The 10,000-nt window shown below is 39.6% G+C and overlaps 2 protein-coding genes across 2 annotated transcripts in view; one reads left to right on the top strand and one right to left on the bottom strand.

Annotated features, from left to right (window-relative positions):
* LOC136838310 (spidroin-1-like) overlaps nt 1-6,968 on the bottom strand; it is a 19,007-nt gene extending 12,039 nt beyond the window's left edge. The window contains exon 1 of the mRNA XM_067103188.1: nt 6,327-6,968. The gene's annotated coding sequence lies outside the window, so the exon portion shown is untranslated. The remainder of the gene's footprint in view (nt 1-6,326) is intronic.
* On the top strand, nt 6,347-7,186 carry LOC136838312 (uncharacterized). Its single transcript, XM_067103192.1, has one exon. The coding sequence runs from the start codon at nt 6,347-6,349 to the stop codon at nt 6,974-6,976; it is 630 nt and encodes a 209-aa protein (XP_066959293.1). The 3' UTR covers nt 6,977-7,186.
* Nucleotides 7,187-10,000: the final 2,814 nt, after the last annotated feature.

The raw sequence follows: 10,000 nt of genomic DNA, 5'->3' as shown, positions 1-10,000 counted from the left end.
ATATATATATATATATATATATATATATATATATATATATAATATCGAGCCTTGAAAGAAGCAATTGCCATTTATAAGCCTAATTTATTTTTTGCCACTTCGTGACGTGACTCGGCAACTTCCAGTCAATTCTCCATCAATTATCGCTCAATTCCCGCCTATTTAAGACGAACCTTGGGGAGCCTTTAAGCAATTATCAATCAGAGAGTGAGGTCGCAGCACCCACACCCCTCACCGGCCGATTTTATAATATATTTTCCGATTTTTCCCCGATTTTTTTTTTGTCGCCGTTTCGAGCCGGGACGTCAAAATCCGGAGGAGATGTCGCCGGAGGCGGGTCTCGGCCAATCAGGTGGCGGGATTTGAATCGTGCCGACCAATCAGAGGCGAGATTCACGATAAGGGGTATCGGAGCCTCTCTCTCTCGCTCTCTTTCTCTCTATGACGGTACTCGATTCATGATAAGGGGTATCAGAGCCATTCTATCTCTTTTTCTCCCTATTCTCTCTCTCTCTCTCTGTCTCTCAATCACCGTGGATCACCTTGCACTAGACCGACCTTGTAAACTTCAAAGATCAGTTTTTTTAAACACCGCCATTTTTTTTCATTCACTTCTTTTTTATTCATTTTTTTTTGCGTCGTCGTCTATGTAATCATTCAGGGTTAAGAATGAATAAGGTCATTTTGTTGAATAATTCTAAGCGGTACCGAGTGGCTTCTGTTACGTCATCGGAGACGGCGGAGATGTTTCTTACGAAAGACTGAATATTTTTGTATATATTTTTATTTTCAGGCCTTATACCCTATAATATTTATTTAATATATACATAAAATATATTTTTTGTGATTTTTAATATATCATACATCAATAAATTTGAAGTGAAAAATGAATAAGCTCATTTATTGAAAATAATCTAAGCGGCAGCACCGAGCGGTTTCTGTTACGTCATCAGAGATGGCGGAGATGTTTCTTACGAAAAACTGAATATTTTTCTATATATTTTTATTTTCAGGCTTTATTTCGTATATTATTTATTTTATATATACAAAAAATAAAATTATAGTGATTTTTAAGACATCATACATCAATAAATTCGAAGTATAGTGAAATTTATTTGAGATATATGAAGCTCGATTATGGGTTTATATTTTTATACAAAATCTCATTATTTTGGCTTCAAAATTATGAAATATTAATAATGATAGTAAAATATATAATTTATTAATTTGTATATTAATATCATTTATCACTGTTTATGAGGCTTTTATTTATATTGACATTTGCATTCGAGATTGCACTGTGATGACGTCACAGATCGGTCTAGTCAAGCTCCATATCTGAAGTTACATTATCTTTTAAATAATACAATTCAATTGTTTATTATCATTATTATTACTGTTATTGTTACTCATTATTCATCTATCTATCTATATATATATCTATCTATCTATAAACTCCAATAATAGAGGGAAAAAAACGAACCGTTCTTCATATTTTTTTCTTCTTTTAAACTTGAACCTGACTCTGGCAAGTGACTATCCTTGATGGCGGCTTCCGAACATGTTTTTATTATTTCTTTTTTTTGAGTCGTTTTTTTGTCGCTTTCCATCGCTCGTGCGTCGCTTCTGTTCGATCGGCGACTGCGTTTGTTTGTCGTCGTTTCGTTCGGCGTCGTTGTCGGTCGCCAGCAGTCGTTGCCGTTCGTTATGTTAACGAAAATGTGGAAACCAGTTCGGTCGACTTTAGGGCGACGCGATGTGACGTACCGAGGAATATGAGAGAGAGAGAGAGAGAGAGAGAGAGAGAGAGAGAGAGAGAGAGAGAGAGAGAGAGAGAGAGAGAGAGAGAGAGATTGAAGGAGAGAAAGAGAGAGATTGAGGCAGAGAGAGAGAAAGATTGAAGGAGAGAAAGTGAGAGATTAAGGGAGAGATGATTGAAGGAGAGAAAGAGAGAGATTGAGGCAGAGAGAGAGAAAGATTGAAGGAGAGAAAGTGAGAGATTAAGGGAGAGAGAGAAAGAGACTGATTGACGGAGAGAGAGAGAAAGAGATTGATTGAGGGAGAGAAAAAGAGAGAGACAGACAGATTGAAAGAAGAGAGAGAGAGAGAGAGATTGAGAGAGAGAGAGAGAGAGAGAGAGAGAGAGAGAGAGAGAGAGAGAGAGAGACGTAGCCACTCCCAAACACGCGAGGGCATTACACCTCGAACCACACGTAGTACCATCCTTACATATATACATACAAAAACCGCCCCAGGGCACGCATGCCCCCGTGCCCCAGTCACCCACATACCCACCTCATCCTTCCTCATCCTATATACTTCATCCTATTCCTATCCATCCTATATATCCTCCAGTCATTATATTCTTCTTCTTCTTGAGGGAGACGCAACTGCCATCATTTGTGGGGGTGGGAAATTGATACTGTGGGGGAATTGATATTGTGGGGAACTGATATTGTGGGGGAACTGATTTTGTGGGGAATTGATATTGTGGGGGAACTGATTTCGTGGGGAATTGATATTGTGGGGAAATTGATTTTGTGGGGATTTGATTTTGTGGGGGGATTGATTTTGTGGGGATTTTATTTTGTGGGGGAATCTATATTGTGGGGAATTTTGTGGCAAATTGATTTGGGGAACTGATTTTGTGGGGAATTGATTTTGTGGGAGAAATGATTTTTGGGGGAACTGATTTTGTGGGGGAATTCATTTTGTGGGGAATTCATTTTGTGGAAACTGATTGTGTGGGGGAATTGATTTTGTGGGTGAATTCATTTTGTGGGAACTGATTTTGTGGGGGAATTGATTTTGGGAACTTGATTTTGAGGGGAACTGATTTTGGGGGAATTGATTTTGTGGGAACTGATTTGGTGGGGGATTGATTTTGTGGGGAATTGACATTGTGGGGAACTGAGCTTGGGGAATTGATTTTGTTGGGGATTGATTTTGTGGGGAATTGATTTTATGGGGAATTCATTTTGTAGAACTGATTTTGTGGGGAATTGATTTTGTGGGGAACTGATTTGGGGCAATTGATTTGTCATGGATTGATTTTGTGAGGATTTGATTTTGGGGGAATTGATTTTGTGGGGAACTGATTAGGGGAATTGATTTTGTGGGGGATTGATTTTGTGGGAAGTGATGGTGTGGGGGAATTGATTTTGGGGAACTGATTTTGTGGGAATTGATTTTGAGGGAACTGATTTTGAGGAACTGATTTTGGTGGGAATTGATTTTTTGAGGGAACCGATTTTGTGGGAAATCTAAAGAAATGTGGGACTCGTTTGTGGGGGGTAAAATGGCGACACTGAGTCAAGTCGACCTTCCAGCCAAGGACGAATTTGGGCCAACGTGCCCAGTAGAGGTGCCCAGCAAAAATAATACCCACCAGGATAGTGCCCAGATACCCAAATACCCAAATACCCAGGTACCCCACCTCCCTATATGTCCTGGGCTAACGTGCGTCCTTGTGCTGCCCAGTAAAGATGCCCAGCAAAAATAATACCCAGTGGGACAGTGCCCAGATGCCCAGATACCCAAATGCCTCTCCTCCCTAGGTGGGTATCCCTATATCTCTCTATATATATTCGGTAGCACTTGCTTAGGGCATCGTTACTTGCTTTGTGGAGGCTTCCTGGGTAAGTGGTCTCTCTCTCTCTCTCTCTCTCTCTCTCTCTCTCTCTCTCTCTCTCTCTCTCTCTCTCTCTCTCTATTTGAACTATTAAGAATAATAATTAACATTTCAATCTCTCTCTCTCTCTATTTGAACAATTAAGAATAATAATTAATCTTTCAATATTTCTCTCTCTCTCTCTCTCTATTTGAACAATTAAGAATAATAATTAATCTTTCAATATTTCTCTCTCTCTCTCTCTCTCTCTATTTGAACAATTAAGAATAATAATTAATCTTTCAATATTTCTCTCTCTCTCTCTCTCTCTCTCTCTATTTGAACAATTAAGAATAATAATTAATCTTTCAATATCTCTCTCTCTCTCTCTCTCTATTTGAACAATTAAGAATAATAATTAATCTTTCAATATTTCTCTCTCTCTCTCTCTATTTGAACAATTAAGAATAATAATTAATCTTTCAATATTTCTCTCTCTCTCTCTCTCTCTCTCTCTCTCTCTCTCTCTCTCTCTCTCTATTTGAACAATTAAGAATAATAATTAATCTTTCAATATTTCTCTCTCTCTCTCTCTCTCTCTATTTGAACAATTAAGAATAATAATTAATCTTTCAATATCTCTCTCTCTCTCTCTCTCTCTCTCTATTTGAACAATTAAGAATAATAATTAACCTTTCAATCTCTCTCTCTCTCTATTTGAACAATTAAAAATAATAATTAATCTTTCAATATTTCTCTCTCTCTCTATTTGAACAATTAAGAATAATAATTAATCTTTCAATATCTCTCTCTCTCTATTTGAACAATTAAGAATAATAATTAACCTTTCAATCTCTCTCTCTCTCTCTCTATTTGAACAATTAAGAATAATAATTAATCTTTCAATATTTCTCTCTCTCTCTCTCTCTCTATTTGAACAATTAAGAATAATAATTAATCTTTCAATATTTCTCTCTCTCTCTCTCTCTCTATTTGAACAATTAAGAATAATAATTAATCTTTCAATATCTCTCTCTCTCTCTCTATTTGAACAATTAAGAATAATAATTAACCTTTCAATATCTCTCTCTCTCTATTTGAACAATTAAAAATAATAATCTTTCAATATTTCTCTCTCTCTCTCTCTCTATTTGAACAATTAATAATAATTAATCTTTCAATATTTCTCTCTCTCTCTCTCTCTCTCTCTCTCTCTCTCTCTCTCTCTCTCTCTCTATTTGAACAATTAAGAATAATAATTAATCTTTAAATATCTCTCTCTCTCTCTCTATTTGAACAATTAAGAATAATAATTAATCTTTCAATATTTCTCTCTCTCTCTATTTGAACAATTAAGAATAATAATTAATCTTTCAATATCTCTCTCTCTCTATTTGAACAATTAAGAATAATAATTAATCTTTCAATATCTCTCTCTCTCTCTATTTGAACAATTAAGAATAATAATTAATCTTTCAATATCTCTCTCTCTCTCTATTTGAACAATTAAGAATAATAATTAATCTTTCAATATCTCTCTCTCTCTCTATTTGAACAATTACGAGAAATAGTTAGTCTGTCAATCTCTCTCTCTCTCTCTCTCTTTGAACAATTACGAGAAATAGTTAGTCTCTCTCTCTCTCTCTCTCTATTTGAACAATTAAGAATAATAATTAATCTTCCAGTATCTCTCTCTCTCTCTCTCTCTCTCTATTTGAACAATTGGGAGAAATAATTAGTCTTTCGATCTCTCTCTCTCTATTTGAACAATTAAGAAAAATAATTAATCTCTCTCTCTCTATTTGAACAATTAAGAACAATAATTACTGTCTCTCTCATATTCGAACAATTAAGAATAATAATTAATCTTTCAATATCTCTCTCTCTCTCTATTTGAACAATCACGAGAAATAATTAGTGTTTCAATCTCTCTCTCTCTCTCTCTCTCTCTATTTGAACAATTAAGAAAAATAATTAATCTCTCCCTCTCTCTATTTGAACAATTAAGAACAATAATTACTCTCGCTCTCTCTCTCTCTATTTGAACAATTAAGAACAATAATTACTCTCACTCTCTCTCTCTCTCTCTCTATTTGAACAATTAAGAACACTAATTACTCTCTCTCTCATAGTCGAACAATTAAGAATAATAATTAATCTTCCAATATATCTCTCTCTCTCTCTTTCTCTCTCTCTCTCTATTTGAACAATTACGAGAAACAGTTAGTCTTTCAATCTCTCTCTCTCTCTCTCTCTCTATTTGAACAATTACGAGAAAGTCTTTCAATCTCTCTCTCTCTCTACTTGAACAATTAAGAACAATAATTACTCTCGCTCTCTCTCTCATATTCGAACAATTAAGAAAAATAATTAATCTTTCAATCTTTCTCTCTCTCTCTCTCTCTCTCTCTTTGAACAATTAAGAAAAATAATTAATCTTCCAATCTCTCGCTCTCTCTCTCTCTCTCTCTTTGAACAATTAAGAAAAATAATTAATCTTCCAATCTCTCGCTCTCTCTCTCTCTCTCTTTGAACAATTAAGAAAAATAATTAATCTTCCAATCTCTCTCTCTCTCTCTCTTTGAACAATTAAGAAAAATAATTAATCTTCCAATCTCTCTCTCTTTGAACAATTAAGAAAAATAATTAATCTTCCAATCTCTCTCTCTCTCTCTCTCTCTCTCTCTCTCTCTCTCTGTCAATCACCACTCATCACCTCATGTCTTCCAGACGAAAATGATGCTCGCAAGATCAGCCCTCGTGCTCCTGGGCATGGCCGCCCTCGCCCAGGCACGCCCTAACCCGAGGGTGCTGGAATTCTTCGGCCACGCGGCCTCCGGCGGCGCGGACTTCGTCGGGGACTTCGCGGGGGGCGTGGCCATGGCGGGACAGGGCGCCACGAACCTCTTCTCGGAGGCCTTCCAGACCTTCGGCACCGTCAAAGACGGATTTCGGGGGCTGGTCCGCGACGCCTGGGATAGCGGGGCGCAGACGGCGTCCCGCTTCTCCTCTGCAGTGAGGAACACGGCCAGGGACACGGCCAGGGGCTTCTCCGACGCCGCGGGGGCTGTGAACACCTACTTCGCGGACAACATCCGCGCCGGGGGGCGCCTCGTGTCAGGAGCGGTCGGCACCGGCTTCGGGGTGGTGCGGGGCGCCGTGTCCGCCAAGGGGAACCTTCTCCACGACATCAGGGGCACCGTGAAGGGCGGGTTCGAAGACGCCGCCGACGCCGTGTCCGATTTCGCCGGGGACGTCATTGACAGTCACGTTAATCTCCTGGGGGCGGCGACTGGCGTCGCCGAAGACGTGGTCACGAGGGGCATCGAGAACTTCGCACATGTCCTAGCGCCGTCCAGGTTCTAGGAGAAAGAGAATTGGAGATAGTGAGATAGTGAGAGAAAGAGAGAAATCGTGAGAGAAACAGTGAGAGAAAGTGAGAGAGAAAGAGTTAGTATAGGTTAAGTGTTCGTCTGTCACACCTACATACACAATTCCAGGTCCTAAGATGAGAGAGAGAGAGAGAGAGAGAGAGAGAGAGAGAGAGAGAGAGAGAGAGAGAGAGAGAGAGAGAGAGAGAGACCTACACACAAACCAGGTGTTCGGGTAGGTTTAATAATACACATACACCATACATATAAATATATATATACACAAATATTGAATTACTATTAAAAATTCGAAACAAAAAATGTTAAAATTCTATAAAAAAAAGGTAAAATATATATATGTATATAAATTATGAACTGAAATTATGTGTTTTATTTCATTTTCTAACTGTGACTTTCTTCCCTATAAAAACTAACACGATATGTTCTATATCAACCTTATATAGGCGACATTCAATTCAAATAGAGGCCTAGTTTAACAAGAGGGTATGAATGACCTCTCAGCCAATCAGAGGCATCCAGTACCAACCTCTGGGTATCTTCCCAATGTACCAGCCAATCGCAACACCCCATTAGTGAGAGACAGAGATATATTTTTTCTATTTTGGTCAATAGTTTTTCCATTTTTATTTCAATGAAAATTGACTGAGACCTCTTGTATGAAAGATGTAGGTCTTTTATTTTGGGCAAGAAGCCCACCACAGGTGGGGGGGGGGGGCCTAAGGCTTTTTAAACTTTTATTAGAAATTCTGTAATACAAAATTAAAGTCAATTTGTACAAAATATGCATTGAAATTCCAGGAGAACATGTGTACAAGTGTACACACACTACAGCCGTCTGACCAAATGCATTTGCAATTCCCGGTCGAAGGTGAAGCTTCACTAAGTGTTATATAAAACTCGGAGGAAAAATTGAGAATTTATAATTTCTCAGTTCTCCAGAATTTGAAATTCTCGAGTTGTGATCTAAACCTTGACCTTGACCTAAACCTTGAGGTTTAAACGTCATCCCTGACATAGATCTTAGCTAAGTTTATGGGCATACAATGGCTACTAAGCGTACCTAAGTATATGGATTTTAAAGAGAGACCACGGACAAAAGGTGGGCAGAAATCCAGTTTCGATGACACAGGCAAAGTTGCCTATGTCTCGAAATGGTATACCCAACCTTAAGTGGACCTGACAGCCACTGATTTCCTTAGGGAGAAGAGCTCGACCGATGACATCCAGACAACTCCAAGAGCCAAATGAATGGGCCACAGACTGGCTCGACGACTGCGTTGTCGAACGCACACCAAAGGCAGCTAGGGAGGAACCCCGGACACGCCTTCACAGGAACCTTCCACACCGCCCCCACCGGCATCCGGTGGGGTCGGGTCTCCCGCCAATTATATCAGCGTTCCAAACAAAGTTTGAAATTTTATATCTCGGACGTGTCGAATTTTAAGAGATAAAAGCTGGTACAGTGTTACAGTGTTTTGATGAGTCATTATAATGAAAATTCAAATTTCAGAATTGAACAGAATATAGAATTTCGGCCAGAGGCCAAGCGCTGGGACCTAGCCCTTGGCGAGACACCTCCCTGTGCATCCTTTCCCCGGATGGAAAATACCTCATTAATGAAAGGAAAACTGACTGAGGCTGAGCTTATAGAATTCTGGGACAGAGTGGCCTCTCCCAACACTGAATGACAGCACCTGGTCCCTCCGTCAGTAGGAATTCTGAACTCGTTGAATGCGACGGTTACCCTGCTTAGTAATGCAGCAATCAAAGCCACATAGAAGCAACTTTTCCCCAGTTTAATAGAAAATGTAGTAAAAGATAATTTGACAGAACCAATAACCTCCCTGGAAGGCATCCGCCCTCTGTCTCTTCACTTTTGAAACAATCGGTCACGTGAAGACGCAATCTCAGAATTTTGAGATGACTGGGAAAGGAGAGTTTATGGCAGAAACAAAGCCATTTGTCTCCACCCTCAGTATCAGGTAACGCTACAAAGGAATGAGCACATTTTCCTCCCTTCTAAGGGGAAAGAGCTCCCTCTGGACATTGCTACCCAGCAATTTGGGACCACTACAAGAAAATCTCGCGACAGCCACGCGGCTGAATTTTAACGCTAGGCTCCACGTAATTAGAGCTTTCAGTGTCTCCCAAAATAATGCTCACTGCAGTAGACAAAATTTTACAAGGACCCCAATGGGAGCACTCTACAACGTTCTGGAGTGTCTCATTGTGACTTGAAAGGAAGCATTGGTGGGCTCCAACACTTCACTCCCCAATGCAACCTCCTTACTGCTTTCTTTCCCTACCTGTTGGGACCCTTTTTCAAGAGTGTGTTGTCGCACAACTCCCTGAATGAGCCCGACAGCAGAATTGCACAATACTGACTGTTCTTGCAAAAGGGGGAATCTGGGAAACAATACCCCTGGGAGTTTCCTCTTCCTTAGACTAAGAATGTTTGGTGCTGATCAGAGCTTTACAAGCCTACAGCAACTACTAAAGGACCCTCCAACAACAGAGGAAAGGACAAAAATGGCATCAGCACCACCTTTCAAGCCAAACAAGACACTCCTACCAGGGGGAAAAGAAAATCAACTCTGGACTCATGACATGAGTGAAGGAAGAGGTGGAGTCCCACAGGACTTGCGTGGTTGGGGTTGTCTTCTACAGCATAACATTCGGTGGAAGTCCTCCTCTTGGAAGACACAGTATAATTCACATTTGGCTGGGGTAGAGATGGTCTCACCTTTCCCTTCCCCTCCTCTCAAGTATTTTTTTCCAAAAACCAGGACCCCCTTTTCAAAGGAACTGGTGACGGCACAAAAATCCTGCAGCCACACCCTACATAATTAGGTAAGCACCTTCGAACAACAAGTACGTATTGGCTTCATGTACTGTTCCCTGGTCTTTATTGCCGAACCCCATGAGTATCCGGAACAGAGAAAATGGTTAACAACCTGTGACTCTACCTCGGACCAAAAATTAATCTGGGATGCTGCCA

The sequence above is a fragment of the Macrobrachium rosenbergii genome, unplaced genomic scaffold (assembly GCF_040412425.1).
Source record: "Macrobrachium rosenbergii isolate ZJJX-2024 unplaced genomic scaffold, ASM4041242v1 60, whole genome shotgun sequence".
NCBI lineage: Eukaryota > Metazoa > Arthropoda > Malacostraca > Decapoda > Palaemonidae > Macrobrachium > Macrobrachium rosenbergii.
Note: the sequence above shows the minus strand (reverse complement) of the source record. Positions and strands in the feature narration are given on the sequence as shown.